This window comes from Dermacentor silvarum, chromosome 1 (genome assembly GCF_013339745.2).
Source record: "Dermacentor silvarum isolate Dsil-2018 chromosome 1, BIME_Dsil_1.4, whole genome shotgun sequence".
Lineage (NCBI taxonomy): Eukaryota > Metazoa > Arthropoda > Arachnida > Ixodida > Ixodidae > Dermacentor > Dermacentor silvarum.
In genome coordinates this window covers 423,079,680-423,100,793 of record NC_051154.1, presented here as the reverse complement: position 1 = coordinate 423,100,793, position 21,114 = coordinate 423,079,680, and the positions used below count along the sequence as shown (strand labels likewise).

Sequence of the window (21,114 nt, the reverse complement as noted above, 5' to 3'; positions counted from 1 at the left end):
TCGGAAGTCAAGCGATAGCTTCCCTGCTGAGATATGATGCTGGGGTCACTTATTGGTCAGCTCTGTTGGTTAACGCTGTGAGGCGTGCGGGTGCTATATGAAGTCGCCGCTACCTGCGCGTTAGGCTCGCGTTACAAACCACGCTAAAGCATTTGCGAGGAGACATATATAGTGCATCGGTATCAGGGCTCGAATTCACAAAAAACTTGTTACGCTAGAATTTTTACGTAAGAAATAACTTTAGCCAATCCGGATGCCAGACATATCATTAGCGAAGGCGGCCAGCCAATGGCAAAGCGAACTTATGAAAGAAAAGCTTTGTGAATTCGGGCCCAGTTTAGTAGGTTATGTTGCTGTATCCTGCCATTAAATTTATATTTACGTGGGTCTGATCTGGTAATCCCTCCTCTGTGCCATTTCTGGAACGAAATTGAGTCTATTGGCCGCAATGTTTCCTTTTTTTTTTCACCGATCTTTAATCAAAGGAGAAAGCCTTCTTGAAGCTCCACTTCGTAATTTGATTGCGTCTAAATGCTTAGGTTTTGCTCTCCCTTGGAACCTCGGCACTATACTTTAGCTACAGGAGTGTTTCACGCTGCATGCATCTGATTTCCTACAAGAAACAAAACGTTTACCGCTGTTTACAGTTTTTTTTCTTTACTCTCACTTTCATCTTTCTTCCAAATTATTCATTTATAGCCTGAATCGTTGAATGCGTTATAGTCAGAATAGTTTACAGCCGAAATGCGTTAGAACGTATCTTTGGTTCAGTTTTCGAGGAAACAAATTTTCATTAGAAAATCAAAACGAGGTAACTACTAGCCACTGGCAATAAGGAACGAGCGGAAAATGGTGATTTGCTGTTTGCCCTCTATAAAACTGCCACTTAGCAGCCGTTCTGAATTATCCTTTAATGATGGACTGTAGAAAAGTCACAGTTGTCTGTGTATACTCACTGATTTCGTAAGAATGAGCCTTGACTATTTCCTTTGCGGCGAACTCCCTGTTGACCAGCATGAGGAACATGGCGTCCACTAGTGTTCCCAAGACGACTAGTACGAGCAGAATTCCGACGATAATTCTGTAAAGGAGCAGCAGAACGACAGTTGCAAAAGGAATCCTCCCCCCCACTTTTTTTTTTCACCTGTCAAGAGCAATGCCTCTTGACGAACATATTTAGACCACGTGTTCCAAGTCTGCGATGGCTGTTTTTAGATATTTGGTGAGACCCGAGGAAAAAACAATAATTTTTGCTGGTCAAGCTTCAACCCAGTGGCGGAAATGAGAATTTGTGCGATAATCGCACTGACAAATATTGCATAACAATATTCCTCAAGTTACCTCCGTAATTCATAACTTTAAGGCATTTTGTATTTCCAGAATTGAACCCAGCCTGCAGTACTTGAAGCATAACCTCTTGGTATAAACTCTGCGCCACGTTCGGGGGCCGCTCAGCACACAGGGCGGCCTGGTGCTGGTTAAACTCCCTGTCTTTCCCTGTATTTTCCTCCTCTCCTCTGTGCCTCGCCCTAGCTTAGAGAAACAAAAAACTGAAAATGTGCCGCAAAATGCATTGCGGTTGCAGTTAATATGCTTCCGCAGTGCGGAAAAAAATGCAGTACATAGAATTTTGCTGCAGATTTTGAGTCCTTATTTCTCTAAATTGTTACGCGCTTGGCACATATATTTTCTAGCAAAGGATTATGCTTGGATCACTTGAAAGCGATCATAGTGTTAGCCATGGAGGAAGGAACGAATTAGGAGGAGCATCGCACAACACGATTGAAGCCAAACGTATCGGCCCGACACGTGACCGTCACGCCAGAGCACGCGGCAGGTTTGAGTGCTCCCGCTCTGCAGGCCGAGCAGGGCAGCCGAACAAGTGCACATCAATTAAAAAACTACCGGGAACCAAACATTCCCGGCCAATGCGCCGAGTCTCGAAGTCACGTGTGGGGCCGATACTGCGAGAGAAAAAGCGAAGGGGATGAAGTTAGCGGAGAGTTCGCTTGCCAAGGCTGCAGCTTCGTGACGTAATGCTCTCTCCTATAGTTAATTTCCTTCATCCGCGGCCTTAGCGAAGGCTGCCACCGCATGACAAGCGCTCCCTACGAACGATAAACTTTGTGGAACTCGGGCCCATATTTTAACGCAACAGGGTATGTTGTCGTCCCAAAACTGCCCAATGGAGGGGGTCGTACATTTTAATGATTCACTTCACTTTCCATTCTTCGTGCGTGAGAGCCATTCGTCAATGGCTCGCACGCACAAAGCCGCCCGTCCGTCACGTGGAATGGATCCCAAACTCGCGACATGACATCGGAGAAAAATGAGAATGACATCGGAGAAAAAGGGATCTTCACACAATACGGCCGCTTGTCTGTGGATAGTACTAGAAGGCTCCTGCTCAATCTCGACGACCTAGACAAAATTTAATGCGCTCAGCAAACGTTCATTTTTTGCGTTCCGCCACCGCCGTGAGCACTGCTTTCGTACAAGATAACTCTAAGCATTGCTATAGCCTTTCTGTCGCAAACAATTAAAATATATCTTGCGACCTGAAGCTACGGGAAGCGACCTTATCGTCCGCTTTTTTTTATCTTCAGAAAGTGGGCGGGTTCGACAGGATGTCTCGTCTATTAATGTAATTTCGCGGGTTTAACTTTTCTGCCTGCCGCGTCGGTTCAGCGCCTTTCTGCTGCCGAGCGCGCGGCTGCGGGCTAAATGCCCTGCTGCAGTGCTGAATTCCAATGGAGACGCAATCCAAAAGCGTATACCGTGTCACGAGATTTCGGCACGGCGTTTGGAAACCCACGTTTTAGCATATCCGACGCGTTTTAGCGTATCTATGTGCGTATGATCATTTACGGAATACTGAGAGGGATCCGTGATCAGCAGTGCTGGTGGAACCAACCATCTTGTGGCATTGAATCCGACCAGAGCGCAAAAAAAAAAAAAAAAAAAAAAAACTAATATTGCAATTACGGACTCTGTGCTGCTTAGCTGCTTCCGTTTAGGCGTCGCCAGCCAACGCAATCGTGAATGAATAGTGGCTCTTTTTTTTTTTTTTTTTTCAATTTACTGCGACGCGGACGGCATGAAACCCGATAACGTTTCTGACGCTTCGTCCTTCACACAACAGCCACAGGACGTCGCCACCAGCGCTGTTGCTGCCGTCGACGTCTCCGGTGTTTCTGCGTTCCCTAAACTGCGACACGTATACAAACAGGCTAAAACTGCGCCCTCATTTCTTCAGGGAATGTAGCCTATAGCTGCGCCATCCCGTACCGCCTATTCTCTCTCTCTCTCTCTCTCTCTCATTTTTTATTGAAATATAAATAGACGAGTTGTCGCCGTTCACTGGCGATGGCTACTTTTTTCACTAAAAAGATAAATAAATAAATAAATAAATAAATAAATAAATAAATAAATAAATAAATAAATAAATAAATAAATAAATAAATAAATTCTTGCATTACGTAACATTTGAATAAAACAAGAGTATGCATCGTCACTACAGGTGCAAGTCCCTTTGTGTTTGCTGCAAAAAGAAGAGTGTGAACATTTAGCTTTTAGACGTAAAGAATCCAACAGTCATCGTTCCATTTTTTTTCTACATAAGGGTAATTAACGTTCTTGGAAGCACTGCGCAAGGCCCAAGCGCAGCCCCATCGATACAACTGGCTACGCGAACGTGCGAGGTGAACAGTTTAATTTTGTTTTAAGCATTTGGCTGTTATTTGGCCTCGCTGTTATGTTCCACAGCAGACAATGAGTACGAAGCCGCGTGTAAAAAATATTTAAAAAAAAGAACCCTGTTCTTTTCTGTTGAGGAAATGCAAAGCGGTATACTTACGACGCCGCCAGCAAGGTAGCGGACTGTTCATGTGTACTGAGGTTGTCCTTTGTCACGCATCCTGCTAATTCAATGCCCATCTTCACGTCCGGTGCTTTCATGCCCAGTTGCGAAACGTAATACAGAACTGAAACAGAGGGAAATGTGTTGTTGTGAGAAAAACTAAATGTGCAGGAGGTCCTTTAGACTTAGTTGTGTGCGTGTCTAATGGGGGGGGGGGGGGGGGGATGAAGGGGTGTAGAGACATGAACGCAGCAACGCCATCAAACCGCAATGACCCGCTCAGCACGCAATGTGGATGCCTGATAACGCAGATACACCATGTCATTGCCGATGTCGACAAATTTGACCCTTCTCATTAATTATCATATCGGTATGAACTCCTGTTCAGAAGCATGTATAATTGCGCATTATCTTGCGCATATATAGAAAAGAAAAAGAAAATGAAAAAAAGGAAGACGAGGATGATATGCATGCACAAATGATATCGTATGGTAAAAGCGGATATACTAAGAAAGAAATACGTGAAAGTTCGACGTACATAATAAATGTGACGCTGTAAAAAATTAGATTTTTGTTCGTTCTACTAAATAATGGTTGTTTTAGCTATGCTCGACAATACCCTGAAGGGCCGGTCACCCGTGATCACCGTGCAAAAACCAGGGCCCCTATTCACAAAAAAAGTTCTTACGCTAGAACTGTTCGTAAGAGCAAATGCCAGCCAATAGTGCTGCTAGATATATTATTAGCGATCGGTGGCCGGCCAATGGAAAAAGGCACTTAGGAGCAAAACCTTTGGGGGCCGAATTCACAAAGTTCTTCATTCGTAAGTGCTCTTCGCCATTGGCCGAGCGCCTTCACTAATAATATCTCCAGCATCAGGATTGGCTGAACGATTCTAGAACAATTCTAGAATTGTTCGTAAGAGCAACCTCCAACCAATCGGGACGCTGACCATATTATTAGCGAAGGCGGTTGGGCAATGTCAGACAACATTTACGAACGAACAGCTTCGTGACTACGGCTCATGTTACGCCTAATCGCATGTAACTGCGACGTGCATTTGGTCCGTAGCCTGTTCCTATATATAAGAGTGATTTAGTCCGTAAGGTACGTACGCTTTGCATCCGCCTTTTTAACCACTTTACGAATGTATAGGCTAAGTCGGAGACGCAACAACGCACGCAATCTGGGCCGGTATAATGTAATGATCCCTTTCTCTTGATTCTATTCCTCTTTTATTATCCATTCCCGGGTGATATGGGCGAAGCGGCGCTGGGGCCACCGACGAAGCACGAAAAGGAATATAATTGGAATAGAATTGTCACATTATCCAGGCCCTGGTCGCTTTTTACTTGTTAGTGTTAGTGTGTACATCGATTAGTTAAATTAAATTCGGGAATGTTACGGGCCAAAGCCACGATCTCATCAGGCAGGCCGTGATGTGGGACTCCGGATTAATTTTGACCCCCTGGGGTTCTTTACCGCACTACCTAAATAAAACGTACACACGAGCGTTTTTTTTTCCTTTCTTCTTCTTTTTTTAATTTCGTCCCTATGGAAATGCTGGCGCCACGGCCGGCAATGCGAGCCCGCGACCTCGTGCTTATAGCAGCGCAACGCCATAGCAGCTAAGCTATATACCGCGGCGGTCAACGCACGCCGATGTATAGTTCCATCTTAATTATTCTCAGTGTTTCGAAGGCGCGCCCATATCGCGCTGCACCGGGACGGTGTGCGTGACCACCTGTATAATCACGGCCGAAAAAGGGCTCTGTGTCACCGGTGTTGAGGATGATGCACCACGGGCATGTTTTTCGACCATGCGATAACAGCTCGATTTTTTGCCGACGCCGCGGGGCGATACGCCGCGACGGAAATTAGTCGTGGCGTTCGCGACTCATTCACGCAGCTTTTGTTCGTGAGAACTTTTTGTGAGAGGCCGGCTGCCTTAATTATTATTGTCCAACATAGCGATTGGCCGGCACATGATCTTACGAATAGTTCTCGCAAAAGAGCTTCATTATCAATGCGGATAGCTGAAAAAATATTCTCGCTATACCTGGCTACCTGAAATATCCTGGATACCTGGCTTGCCGGCCGAACAAGGCAGGCAGGCTGGCGCCTGGGCTCACGCGACGCACCCTATTAGCAGCAGCGCGTGCACCTACCTCCAGCTCCGATGGCCCTGATTGCTTTTTCGGTACATGCCGACGGGAGGCACAGTCCCAGAAAGCCAGGGAATTCGTCCATCAGCTCTCCAACGTCCTTGAGATCGCCTTTCTGCGCGAAAAAAGAGGGGTCGGGCAGCCGCGCTGTGTATACCTGTGAACGTCTTCGGTTTGACGGCGCCGTGGCGGGGCTACAGAGTTTATATTTCGTCATTCATTCGGTAAATTACAAGCACCTAAGGAGAGACACAAGAGGCGAGGGTCACATACGTGGAGCAAGAACAATGAAACCAATACCGATGCGGAGTAAGACGAGGGTTGCGATATGAGCGGAGCTGATTGGTCGTACATATTCTTGTGAAACGAGTGGTATTGAGCAGAAAGTATAGCCACGAGAACACACACACGCACACTACACACACGCAACGCACGCACGCACGCACGCACGCACGCACGCACGCACGCACGCACGCACGCACGCACGCACGCACGCACGCACGCACGCACAGCCTCTGGTTTCAACAACCGTCTGTTTATACAGAGCCAAGCTGAACTAAATACAGTATAGAATCTCATTAAACGGAACCTCTGCGACAAACCTCGATACACGGAATCTCGATAAAACGAAATCTCTCCGTTTTTCTCAGTACAGTCACAGAGCCGTAATTTTAACGGCAGAAAAAATGCGTAAAAAGAACGGGCACTTTTTTACAGTGTGGGCGTAGAAAAGAACGCAAATGGAGTGCAAAACAACGCAACCAGGTCTTGGGGGCTTGGGTACGCAAAGACACTTCAGAGTGATATTTCTAAGACTCCCTAATGGAGGAGAGTCATTGCGCGAACAACCGCAGGTGAACGCTCACTCATGTATAAACCAGTTGCCTTAAAGAAGCGCATTAGAGCTTTGGTGGCCCTGTGTGTTCTTCGGCCAAGTCTCCGAGGATCCTTGAGAACGGTCTATCATGTCAGCGGCTGAGACTAGTACGCAGAGCGTATATCGTTGAGTGTCGAAGGACGAACAGTGACACAGTATATATGCGCGCTATACAGTACGTATAGGATATAGAATATCGTTAAACGGAACCTCAAGAGACCGGAGAGTTGTGTTCCGATAAGCAGGAGTTCCGTTTACCGAGAAGCGTGTGCTGGGGTGCAGCACTATAGGGTGTACGTCCCACGTAACTTGAGGCAGACATTAAAAATAGGCAAATTCCGCGTAGATGGACAGAACCAAGGTAATGTTGTTTGCCGTCGCTTGGAGATACTCAGATTATTCTTTGCAGAGGCCGACATAACTTGCGCGAGAAATCGAAATGTTTATTCAACTAATTATCACAATTTCGCTAATTAGCGTTTTAATTAACTACTTTACGGTGCACATTGCAAGTTACGAATTGTAGCATGGTGAGTTCGCAGGGCGTATCCACTTGGAACGAATTCTCAGGATGACACCGGTTTCGAGATATTCATTGCCAAAGCGGGCGCGACGAACTATATCGACGGTCCAGTTGCTTTTGCGATTCAATGCATAAAACGACGTTTTGTTAGAAAACTAAGTGGAACAGTACATTTTAGCGCAAGTTTGACAGTGCATAACTCGAAACCGATGCCATATTCAGAATTCGCGTTTAAGTCTATATGCCATGCAAGCTCACTGGCTCTGTAAATTGCAATATGCCCCTTCAAATAATTTGTAAAAGCTTAATTAGTGAAATTTAATTAATAATCAGATTACGTATTTTTATTTTTCGTGGATGTAGTGCCGTCCTCTTCAAGTAATCCAGTTTGAAGAATATAATTGTGGCATCTGCCACAGCCGACATTTAAAAATCCCGTATAGCTTTTAAGGAAAAAAAAGCACTTTCGTAAAAATAACTGGAGCAAGCATTCTAAACAAGAGAAATGCCATTATGCATTCGGAATCCGCATCTGTGCGTTCTTCAGATCGTGAGTGAACTCAAAAGAACACACACACACACACACACACACACACACACACACACACACACACACACACACACACACACACACACACACACACACACACACACACACACACACACACACACACACACACACACACACACACACACACACACACACACACACAAAAGAAATATTGCAGATATACACCGAAAAATATAGGAGAGCGTGCATTTACGCGGCTCTAAATCGGTAACACAACATATCTTTTAAAACCTTATTGGAAAATTGGGCGCCTTAGATTTCTGTACTAGCGATACCATCCGTAATCCGTAGTGATCGATCATCGCACAATTATATTGCACGGTGGCAAATTCAAGCGCACCTTTTTGCCGAACACGTGCATATGGAGCTTAATTATGCGGCTATGTATAACCATGCTTGAAGTGCGAGCGGTGGTTTGCAATGGGGAAGGGGAAGCGGAGGCATGGCATAACAGTAGACGCGCCTTGCAACCCCGCGCGTGTGTGTCGGCAGCTTCCCAAATTTCTGCGATTCGTAAATATTACGTGAGCAAGAACATGCGCCAGTATGCGCACGAGCTTGCTTCTATGGAAAATGAAAGCCGATATTGGTAGGAAGGGGGCATAGGAACAAAGTAAAAAATTAGGGTCGCCTACCGTTGTTTGCGTATATAAATGCCCGTAAACGTAGCGCGGGTATTACGGGTGTTCAACGGAGTCTTATCGAGTGCATCACTGCCAATACAAAAACAGAACCCCCCCCCCCCCCCCCCCACACACACACACACACACAACTGTTGCAGAAACCATTGAAGATGATTGTCAATGTTAGCGAACAGGCTTATGCGGACCACAGAAATCAAATTGACACACTATCAATAATTCGGGATTACACTGGTGATGTCAATAACGGTGTTTGATGATGGCGCCTAAAATGATCGTCCACATGTTTTGGTAGGCGGCATGACATCGTGACGACGACGGAGTTATGAGCGACAATGGAGATAACTACAGCGGAATCACCACAACGGAATCACGTCAAACGAATAACGACAACGTGACGTCAGTGGCATGACAACGGCTGCGCAACTGTGATTTTCTCTCAGCTCGTTCACTAAACGCAGGCAAGATACTCCTCCGACAATACGCCTTAAAGATCACGCAGATCCCAAGCAATTTGCGTGTAGGGCAACGAACATTTAGTTAAATTTCGCTATAACTGGCATAACTAAACGACGCACTTCTGTTGACTTGACCCCATATTTTAAAACCTGGCGTCAGATCTTGCTATAGCGCAACACAGCGCGAGATAGGTGTTCGATTCTCGTGGATTCTACGCGTCGCCTCCAGATAATATATGTTGCTATTAATTACTAGGTCAGTCTTTATAGACACCGCCTTGGAGCGCCACGGAAACCTGATCCCTTCCCCCTGCCTGCCTTGTACGCCGGGCAAATTCCACGGAGGAAGTTTATTTCCTTCCTCCATGGCGAATTCCATCGCGTGTGCCACGCCGGACGCCAAACAGCGAAAAGTGGTCACGTGCGGCCTGGCCTCTGAGATCGGGAGCGCCGTGTGCGGTATTTCTGAAGCCATGCCGCTTGCGCCCCCCCCCCCCCCCCACACACACACACACACCTACTTTCCCCTCATTATTTGACCAGTGACAGCGCGCGCTGCCGACTTTGCCCGGAAGGAGTGGAAGGCAGTGAAAAGGGGTCACGCTGGCAATAGACAATTAAGCAACTGACATACCGTTGGTCTTCAGAGCACAGAACCTTATGACCTTAGGATATTCTAGAAAAAAAAAAAAAGAGTCTGACTGTTCGACTGAATGGTTGTAGCATACCGTATGCGCAAACGGCAACTTCTACGTTCTACGATAAGACAGTCGCGTATACGTGTTTGCGGCGTTTATGATACACGTCTACAACCGCAAATCTGAGCGAATCGTCGGCAGTACATGGGTACTAAGTCTGTGCGTTTCCCTCTGTTGCGCCAAGCTTATGCGTCAGATTTGGTAGCACGGGTTGCTTTACCCTTTGTACCAGTCAAGATTACTTCGTGTATTATGACACGTACAGAAGGCCACGCATTGACGTTTGCGGTATACAGATGTACCAGATAAGAAAGCTCACATTACGTCCTATCATGGTTTACCAACAGCATATCACAAATATCAGGGCACATGTGCACAGCAATTCTTTTTCAAAATCTTTTAAGAAAAAGATATAAAAGAAAAAAGGCAATGCGGCAGAGGCAGCCACAGTTTCGTCTTCTGAAGAACAGCTGCAAGCGCAGGCTTCCAGCTTCATGTTCAAAAATTTGATGGCGCGCGTATTATCTGGCGACCTGACTACAGTAGAATGTTTTACGAGCCGTATACTTGGCGCAGATATTTGTGAAAGATAAAAAAAAAAGATCAAGAACCAACAGACGAAGGCTTACCGACGTACCGTATATAGCACAAAAACGTCGCTGGTAATTAAAAGTTTAATTCTGGGTTTTTACGTGCCAAAACAACGATAAGGTTATGAGGCACGCCGAATTGTGCGTGACTCCGGATCAATTTTAACCACTTGGGATTCTTTAACATGCACCGAATTCAAGGCACACGGGCGTTTTTCTTTTGCATTTCGCCGCCATCGAATGCGGCCGCCATGGCCGGGATTCGGTGACCGTGCCGACGGGCTTAGCGCCGCAACACCAAAGCCACTATGCCACCGCTGGCGGGTATATGGTATAGTAGAGAAACACGTTTAACTTGTAGGGGGTGTGTGAATATCAAATAGTAAATTTCGAATCAAACCAAGAAAAAAGAAAGCCGACTATCGAATATCAGAAAATATAACACGAAGTTAATGCTTACAAGGAGGGGGAGGAGGAGGATGAAAAAGTAGAAAGGAAAGGCAGGGATGTTAACCAGACGCACATTCGGTTTGCTACCCTACACGGGAGAAGGGGTTTAAAGTGATGAAAAGAAAGAAAGAAGAGAGAGGGAAGAAAGTACTCTCAGTAAGAACACGCGCTTACAAATTTTGTGCTGTGGTGCACGTGCTCGGGGGTCTACTATATAACACTGCATAACAAGAATGTTGCAAGTTATGGGTAACTTGGGTACCTAGAAACCAAAACGTTCAGTACGGTCTACTCTCATTAAAGGAATCACCAAATTAGTATTCCAGTGCTAATTATACAGCTCAGTTCTATATGAAAGTCTGGTCAAGTTATGTTGCATTGAATATCTTATGGGATTCTCAGTTTAATAGTGGACCTCTGTTTTACGGCAATCTTTTATTGCATAGAAAGCTTTACTTTCCAGGTTTTCTCCAGAAAATACAGGACGGTTTGCCTAGTATTATGGGCAGGTGGGTTTTGCGTGTTGTCGTCATCCCACGAAGGTCAATCTGCGCGACAGACGAAAGCGCGGACTGCCGCGCATCACGCGACTCGGTCACCGCTTCGCGAGTACGTGTCGACCGCGGTCGCGCTGACGGTAAAAGAAAAGCCGGGGAATTTCCATTGTCGGGTTCAGCGTCATTTGCCGCCTGTCAAAGGTTCTCAAATCGAGAGGGCCACGATAAATTCGCGCGAGGCACCTCCCTCCCCTCACCGCTCCGTGTTCATCCACCGTCCACGCAGACGTCTGCAGCCGGACGGTCAGTGCACTAGTCGCATGGCACTTTAGCGCACGCCGTGTAAATCTGAAGCTAGTATTGTGAGGCGTCGCTCGAAAAAAAAAAAATAAAAGAAAAAAGACCGATGTGCATCTACGAACGGCGTCGGGAACGAGAAGGCTTCGTACGGTGTGTCGCAAAGATGGCGGCCGTGAACAACGTTGATGCCATCCCGTACTCTCGCTTTCATTTGCGAAGTGGTTTGTCGGCTTTCCGAGTATACAGGGTGTCCCAGCTATCACGTAGCACGATTAAAAAAAAAAAAGAGGAACGGCGTTACGCGAAGCAAAACTAGTGCGTATTGCTTCCAGTACAGTGGAGTAGCCGCCAGTAATTTTTTCGTTACTGAGATTTAATTAGCTAATTATAATTAATTATCTAACTCGAGAAGTACTGTTCCTAATTATCAAAGTATCAATGAGAAAGTTGTAGAGCAACATGAGAAACTCCCGATACAGCTTTCTGTTGCTCAATACGTGCTAGATTAAAGTGTTTTGCCGAGCGTGCAAGAAGCCCGCGAATACACGCAAAGTGCCTCGAGCGGCCAGTCGTGCGGCAATTCTGCGTGTATTCGCGGGCTTCTTTCACGCTCGGAAAAACACTTTTATGTAGCACGTATTGGGCAACAGAAAGCTGTATCGGGAGTTTTTCGTGTTGCTCTACAACTTTCTCATTGACACTTTGATAATTAGGACAGTACTTCTCGAGTTAGATAATTATTATAATTAATTAATTAAATCTCAGTGACGAAAAAATTACTGGCGGCTACTCCACTTGTAGTGGAAACAATACGCACTAGGTTGGCTTCGCGTAACGCCGTTCCTCTTTTTTTAAATCGTGCTGCGTGATAGCTGGGACACCCTACTGTATAGTGCGGCTGCTGCGAATAGAGCCCCGTCAATTCGGCACCAAACTGGCGTGTGGACAGAAAGCTCCGACGTGCGTGAACATGTGTGTGCAAACACGCGTTATCCGATACGATCTGCGTGTCTTCCGGCGGCTAATCGGCCCGATATTCACACATGCTCTCGCGCTTTCCGAAATACGCGCTGCTTTTTATCGCCGTTCCCTCCATCCGGCATCGTGTTATCGTCATTATCGTTTCGATCGGTCCAGCCGACCGACGAACCTTGTACCGACTAAGACCACTGCGCTTTAAGGCGCATATCACTCCGCGGGTGTCTCCCCGAATGTACCGAATATTCGAATATTCGACTCGCGATTAGAATTATTCGAACGTGCGCTATTCGATTTGATTCGGTAGTATTTGAGTATTCGCACACCCCTGGTCTTAAGGCTAGACAAAACAAAAACTCTAGCCGAAACAGGAACAGTAAACTGCTCTCAGAATTAAATTACTCATGCGGCAACAGACGCATATGTTAGTTGAACTGCCTTGGAAGCGATGTTCTCAGTTCTCAGAGACACTTGAAGCTGCTAAAGCTTGTTTCGACCAGGTTATACTCCGCTCTTTAAATTTGATTTTACAATTCATACCTATATGAATCGCCTTGTGCACACGCGTTTGCTGTGTGTGTTTGTGTGTGTTTTGCAGGAAGACCATTGTGCACATGGCCAAGGCTGCTGCTGTATCGCGTCATGGAGTCAATGTCGCACTCCTGGTGCTAAAAAAACAATGAAATCTGATGAAAAGATTTCTCCTCAGCGTTCGGAGTTCTAACAGGCCGGGGACAGAATAGAATTAAATGACCCTGCAGGATCCGGAGTGGACTTCGGTTGAACGCACGGCTTGGTTTGACTGCTTTTTTTTTTAACAAAGGTCGTACACGTTTCTTGTCCTCCCTGGACTCTGATCTCTTTAGTCAACGAATTGACAGGCGCACTCGTGCACGTGTTAGGCTGTGTTCAGCAAAATAGTGAGCTTTGTCGAATAATGACGCATAGTGCACCGTAGGGTAAGTCGACCGATCGCCGCACCTATACCAGCATACGTGTGCTCCGAACAAATGTGATCGAGAAACGGAACGAGATCGTCGTCTATCGCAGGCATTTTGTGCAGACGACGGACTCATTCGTGACTAGACAATGCGTGGACGTGATACCAGATCGTGGCGTGCACGTCGGCGCGCGACTCGGCGATGTGTAATATCATATATATGACGCCCTAACCGCGGAGAGTGGTAGTGAAGTTCAGTTCCCGGGAAATCTCTCAACATGGCTTCGTCTCTGTTTACGTGCTCGTTCTTATCGCGGGCCGATGGAACCGTTCCCGTCGCGGACGCCTTCTGCTAAGATTCCGTCGAGCGCCGGAGGCACGCCTTTCGTCCCGTTCGCTGCCGCGCGTGTATTTAAGCTGCGTACTATGCGGATACTATAGCGTGCAGGAATGCAAACCGTCTACACACTGCACCTGAAGACAGCTCGCGTGGCCAGCGGCGCACAGGCTGGTTTCATTCTGCAGACTGATGCCGTGGAGATACAGTTATGTAGCGGAGGCCTTTCGTTTACCTAAACGTGGACGGGATGGCGCCGAAGACGTACCTGATGACTGGGACTTCCAGCCGCAAGCGTATCTCGCAGAACGGAACGGCATTCCAACCACATCGCCTCTTTGCGAATTCTTATTGCACTTACGCGAGAGCTCGTTTGGGAAGCGCCGGAGCGGCGAGCTAGGTGGAACTTGGAACTATGAAACTGCGTTCATGACATTCGTGGTTGCCACCTTCTGTGCTGCAGGGATGTTTCGGCCGGGCAAATGATCGATTCGACTAGATCGGACTTGCGACGTCTCCAGAATGGTCACAGCTTAATTAAGTATAGTCGGTCACTCGCTCGGAACATTCACTTTTGCAAACAGGGTGTTTCACTTAAATTGGGCCAAATTTTAAAAATATGCAAATGGCTGTACGTAGCTGGACAGAACCAAGGTAATGCTGTTTGCCGTCGCTTGGAGATACTCAGATTATTTTTGCAATCTGTCTAATTAGATAATTACTCAAAATAAATAATAAATTTATCAGTTATTATAATTAGATGAAGAGTGTCAATTAGAACATTGTAGAGCAACATGAAAATCTCCCGATACACCTTTCTGTTGCTCAATACGTGCTGCATAAAAGTGTTTTTCCGAGCGTGAAAGAAGCCCGCGAATACACGCAAAGTGCCTCGAGCGGCCAGTCGTGGCAATTTTGTGTGTATTCGCGAGCTTCTTTCACGCTCGGAAAACACTCTTATGTAGCACGTATTGAGCAACAGATTTTCATGTTGCTCTACAATTTTCTAATTCGACACTTTTCATGTAATTATAATGAACTGATAAATTTATTATTTATTTTGAGTAATTATCTAATTAGACAGATTGCAAAAATAATCTGAGTATCTCCAAGCCAAGGCAAACAACATTACCTTGGTTCTAATTAATTAATTATGGGGTTTTACGTGCCAAAACCACGATCTGATTATGAGGCACGCCGTAGTGGGGGACTCCGGAAATTTGGACCACCTGGGGTTATTTAACGTGCACCTAAATCTAAGTACACGGGCAGTTTTCGCATTTCGCCCCCATCGAAATGCGGCCGCCGTGGCCGGGATTCGATCCCGCGACCTCGTACTCAGCAGCCCAACACCATCGACACTGAGCAACCACGGCGGGTTTATTGTACAGCTACATGACATTTGCATATTTTTAATGTTTGGCCCAAGTTAAGTGAAACACCCTTTATATAGTTGCGGAGATCGCAAGCGTCTATTGTTTCGTCACGGGGCTCTCACACTGCTCGTTTTGGACAAAAGCTGACGGGCTCCTCGGCCTGAGAACGCTTTCCAGCTTCGCACTTTTGGGGCCGCTGAATTTCGCCTTTATTTTTGCCCTCCTGAAAAGAAAGACGACATAGCATCAGGGCTGCAAAACTTGAGGGAAAAAAAAAGGAAATTGCTCGTCCAATTGCCCACCCGCTCCCGTACAGGCCAATGGCCTTTCGAGTGTTTGAGTAGGTTTCGAAACTACTACGCTAGCGGCGCGAGCCGGAAGTATACTTCCCTGCGGAAGCAGACGCAGAAGAACCGCTAGAAAGCCAAGCGCCGCGTGTCGAACTTGTGATGATGACGACAGCCCTTCGTTTTGGTTATAGCCTTGAGGAAGCCCGTCGTGTTGCATTCACCCCCCCCCCCCCTCCTTTTTTTGGGTGGGTGGGGAGGGGGGGGGGTCAATGAAACGGTTCTCGATCGGAAGCCGCCATTCAGGTTGGTGTGTGATGTGTCTCGTAAAGGTGCGAAAACCGACCGGCGTCTTTGCCCTCCATGCAAGCGATCGTGCCAGATGCTTTTCAGTGCACGCCAAACTATGTCCATGCTTTCTCGTCTATACCGCAGGCCACGGGCCTGCGAACGAAAGGTACGAACGGAAGGTGGCGTGCCTTCCTTTCGGCTTGATCAAGTGGCCGTTCTCTACCTCATCATCAGCCACTGCACGCTGGCGGCAAGAAAATTAGTACTGGCAGCGCAAAATTGAAGAAAACACGCATGCAAAGAAAGAAACAAAATAGACACGGTATACGAGCGCTTGTCGGGAGAAGAGACAAGAGAAGCCTGCGTCAAAGTTCGAACAATTGAATCAGGCGCGGTCCCCCTCTTCGTGCGGTGGGTGAGAATGGAAAGGGCGACCATCGGAATCTTTCACCGAACCGGTGATACCTCCGAAGAGCTAGAACGGAACGCTACTCTCCAAAGGCGGCCCTACAAAGATGATTGTTCGGCAATCCTGGATATCGTGAGTATGTATGCACTCACACGCGGACTCCTTTCGACGCTGGGGCTATGTCACTGCTATGAGCTCTCCATGGCGTTACGCATGCTGTTTTTGTTCCATGTAGTGGGGAAAAAACCAAGCAAACAAAACTACGTCGCTCTTCGCGCGTAAGACGCGAACAAACTGCAATGGTGGGAACCGTGAGTGAGCGAAACCCACTTGAACTGCTGTAGAGAGCGCGAAGTTGTATGATAAGAATGACAAAAGTGATTGTACAATAAAATCTAAAAATGGGGTTGCACGTTAAGAGGTCAGGTACGTTGTGCAAACATATTTTATTAACCGCACGACAAACGTCGAGCTTCCGCCACACTGTTTAAACGCCCCTGGCACTGTTCGAGGGTCTCCGACGCTTGACGTTTGAATTGCAGCCGCTTCCGCATTCCTATAGGCCATCGTTCAGCAGCGATAGCTTCAAATTCCGCCGCAGACAATCCTTTCGTTTTATATTATGCACCCTGGGAATGAGTTGTGTTCCCTCTGTTGAACGTAACTGCCGCTGTGCAGTGGTTTTAATACCTGGCTCACAAACGCAAACATGCTTTCTCATGCAGTTATATGCGGTTGGCTCCGGAGGCGAAATAGCTCAACAAACGGGCGACTGCCGAGGTGAATTCGTTTAACAAATCGGTGACTATTCCTAGCTGAAGTTACGCAAGGAGGTGAATAAACGATTTCAAGTGATTTCCTTACGTTTATTTAAGGTGTTAAAAATGTATAAATGTGCTATAATGGATCGAATTTCCTTAAATGATGCTTAGAGGCATATGTGCTATATGTTTATACAAGTTTGCTGCGCCTGATGGGTGTTCATATGAGATCTGTACTCTAAGCCGCCCTTTTGCAGTCACACACACACACACACACACACACACACACACACACACACACACACACACACACACACACACACACACACACACACACACACACACACACACACACACACACACACACACACACACACACACACACACACACACACACACACACACACACACACACACACACACACACGCACGCACGCACGCACGCACGAACACACACACACACACACACACACACACACACACACGCACGCACGCACACGCGCGCGCGCGTGCGTGTGTGCGTGTGCGTGTGTGTGTGTGTGAGCGCCATGCAACGTCCTGTACGGTATGTAGCTCCGCAATTAAAACAAAAATAAAAAAGGCAATCCGTGGCATATTCACCTGCTTGTCCATCATGGCCATGAGGCCCGTCTTTGGCGGTTCCTCGGCGTGGTGGTGCTCAGTGTGGTTCTCGGGCAGGCCGACGCTGATCTTGAAGGAACAGTAGCTGGGGTGCAGCGTGCTGATGTTCAGCGCCCGCAGCACAACGCTGTCCGCGGCCTTGGTCGGCGGCACGCTCAGGCAGTCGTCGAACGACGCCAGGAAGCTGAACGTGCCTCCCATCACCGACACTGGCAGCTTGGCCTGCGCGTCCGTCACTGCGTGCAGTCGGCACTTAGGTTAATCGAGTGCCAGTGTGCGCGGTGGCGGCTGTTCTGTAAAGTGGCTTTCTGAACATAACGCGGTGCTCTGTACCAGAACAACCAAGCGCGACTCGTATGCTTCCGCAACTTCGAACACATCTCTGCGTTGATCTGCGATGATGCCCGAGAGCGCGGGATCAAATCCCGGCCACGACAGCCGCATTTTCGTGGGGACGAAATGTGAAAACGCCCGCGTACCGTGTGCATTGGGTGCAGGTAAAAAAAAAAGAAAACAGGGGGTCAAAATTTAATCCAGAGTCCCCCACTATACGGCGTGCCTCATAATCATATCGTGGTTTTGGCACGTAAAACCCCAGAATTTAAAAAAATTTAGAGCCCCTCTTTCTTTCCCCTAACGTGCCCGAATTTAGTGTATATGATGGTATCATTCATGAACGCTAAGTTTGGGACGAGTCGTGACGTGCGTTAAGTGATACAAGGTGATCACGTTAAAGCTTTGCAGTATTTTTAAAAATTGCCTGTGGCAGATAGCGTAATTCTTGTCGTTGAGCTGGATTATTCGAAGAGGCGGACATTATTAGCACGAGAAATTGAAACACAAATTCAATGATTAAGAAAATTTGACCAATTAACTTGTTAAATAACTACTTTATGGCACATATTGCAATTTACGAATTGTAGCCGGTGAATTTGCAAGACGCATCCACTTGAATGGAATATCAGGGATGACACCAGTTCCGAGATATTATTTCCAAAAGAGTGGGGACGAAATACATGGGCGTTCCAGTTATATACTTTTGTGCTTCAATGCACAAAATAGCCTTCTATTAAAAAGGTAAGTGGACCAACAGTGCATTTTTACGGCGAGTTTGATGGTGCATGTCTCCGTACTGGTGTCATTCTGGTAATTCATTCCAAGTGGAAGAGAGAGAGAGAGAGAAAAAGGCAAAGGAAAGACAGGGAGGGTAACCAGAGATTATCTCCGGTTGGCTACCCTGTACCGGGGGAGGGGTAAAGGCTACAATTAGTAAATTGAAATATGCGCCGTAAAGTAATTAATTAATAAGTTAATTAGTCATTTTTTTAATCATATGAATACGTATTTCCATTTTTCGTGCAAGTAATGTCCACCTCTGAACAATCCAGCTCAAGGACAAGAATTATGTTATGTGAAACCGGCGATTTTTTTTTTAAATTAAGAATTCTGGGGTTTTACGTGCCAAAACCACGATTTGATTAGGAGGCACGCCGTAGTGGGGGACTCCGGATTCACTTTGACCGCCAGGGGATCTTTAACGTGTCCCCAGTGCACGCCGGGACACGGGGCGTTTTTGCATTTCGCCCCATCGAAATGCGGCCTGGATTTGATCCCGCGACCTCGTGCTAAGCAGTGCAACACCGTAGCCGCAAAGCTACCGCGGCGGTTTTTAAAAAGATTCCGTAAAAGTTAAAGATTATCACCCCGTATACTTTCATAACGCTCAGCGAACGCGCTGGCGTACTACTATGCGCACTAAAGATGAACGAAACATTGCTCTCGTGTCAAGGTGCATATGTATGTTTCACGATATGGTGTGGGACTACAGGCAGGATTCGTGAGCAGATTATTTGCGCAGATGCGCAATATCGTACTTTGTCGCCCCCTTCTCCCCTAACCCTTCATTACGCCGTGACCAATACACGTCGCGTATAGCAGTGTACTGAGATCACTGAGACACGCGTTGCGTTCAAGTTTAGTGAGCAATATGTAACACATGCCTCAGGGGAATGCGTATGCCATGCCAAGAGAACGCTGTATTTACTCCACGATTAAGTGGGCGCAATGTGTATTTGAGGCACGCATTGAGTAGATCCCGCGTGCAAGCGCATTTCCGGGCAGCATACGTTGAAATTTCGTGAAGAATAATAAAAAAAAATATCTCGCTTTCACGTGTTTAGGAAAGCTTGGGAGAACGGCTGTACATAGAAACGAGAAATGTCAGAAATGTTAGAGTTCCCACTAATGACTCACCCCGAGATCACGAGTCGTTGTCTTGGACAGTTCGCTGGCGTATTTTCTCAAACTTTCTCACATAAGCAACGTGTAAACAACAACTCCTTCTCTAGACACCGCAGACCCCCCTCCCAATTAAAGAAAAAAGAAAAAAGTAACTAACAAACAAAGGAAGGAGAAAGAAGAGCAAGCGCTACCGAGCGTCCGTTGTTGTGGTCGAATTAAAAAAAAAAAGTGCTGTACTGCAGACAGTTTCAGTCGGACTGAGTAGTTCGTTATCTGACATTCGATAGCAACATAAGCGGCAGGTCCAGCGGCGTCACTCGGGAATCCACGTTAATTAATTTGACAACGTGAGTTCAGTCACCGTGCAGGAATGTGGTGATGGCGAGCATCTATCAATGATCTTATTCATCGCATTATTTGTCGCACTGATAAATCGATTCGATTCTGTTTCGCCGTTTCCGTCTTGTGGTATTTCCGCAGACATGACGAAAAGCTGTTTTCAATGAAGTGCTTATTATTATTCTTTTTTTCTGTACCTCACGGTGTCAGTTCCGTCGCTTCAGATACAATGTAAAAACGCCGGCGACGAAAGTTGCTAGAATTTTAACTACAACCAACCATTCAATTAAAATCAATCAATCAATCAATCAATCAATCAATCAATCAATCAATCAATCAATCAATCAATGAGGTCTCTTAGGAATGAGAGAAAGATGAGCAACCGTATACATAGTGTTCCTCGTATTTTTCCGTCTCACATTTTACCTTCGGCTCTCTGTAAAGTTGATTGCTGTCACGACTGGATCAATCGATGCAAACAACAGGCGCAGAGGCCATTGTTTAAGGTCTAGGCTCAAACGAAGACACAGGATGACCTTTTACGCTTTGCTTACGGATCTTGTACTACCTCCTTCATTGCCATCATCATAATAATAATAATCATAATCACTATGGTCCCTGTACTCCCACATTACCTTAATAAGCATGGTAAGTCTCGAGAACAAAGAAATTGCATCGCGCGGCATCTGAACTTTTCCACGAATGAAGTGTCTTGCGCCTACAAGCAGCACAACCGATTGACTCCCAGTCCCCGCTCGCTTTTCCCTCGCAATAACAATATTTTCTTTCTTTTTCTTTTTCGCTCTCTCCACGCTCAGACGCTTAATTATCCTAAATGCGGTAGCCCCTGCTGTATAGAGATGCTACAGTAGATCGGAGCCCTA

At 46.6% G+C, this 21,114-nt stretch overlaps 1 protein-coding gene across 2 annotated transcripts in view; it reads right to left on the bottom strand.

The window, feature by feature from the left end:
- LOC119437633 (nose resistant to fluoxetine protein 6) overlaps positions 1-21,114 on the bottom strand; it is a 61,867-nt gene that overhangs the window by 10,724 nt on the left and 30,029 nt on the right. For both annotated transcript variants that reach the window (XM_037704626.2, XM_049660750.1), the window contains 4 exons: positions 17,630-17,886; positions 6,028-6,139; positions 3,857-3,983; positions 957-1,081 (listed from right to left, as the gene is read on the bottom strand). In XM_037704626.2, coding sequence (XP_037560554.1) covers positions 957-1,081; positions 3,857-3,983; positions 6,028-6,139; positions 17,630-17,886 — 621 coding nt within the window. The remainder of the gene's footprint in view (positions 1-956; positions 1,082-3,856; positions 3,984-6,027; positions 6,140-17,629; positions 17,887-21,114) is intronic.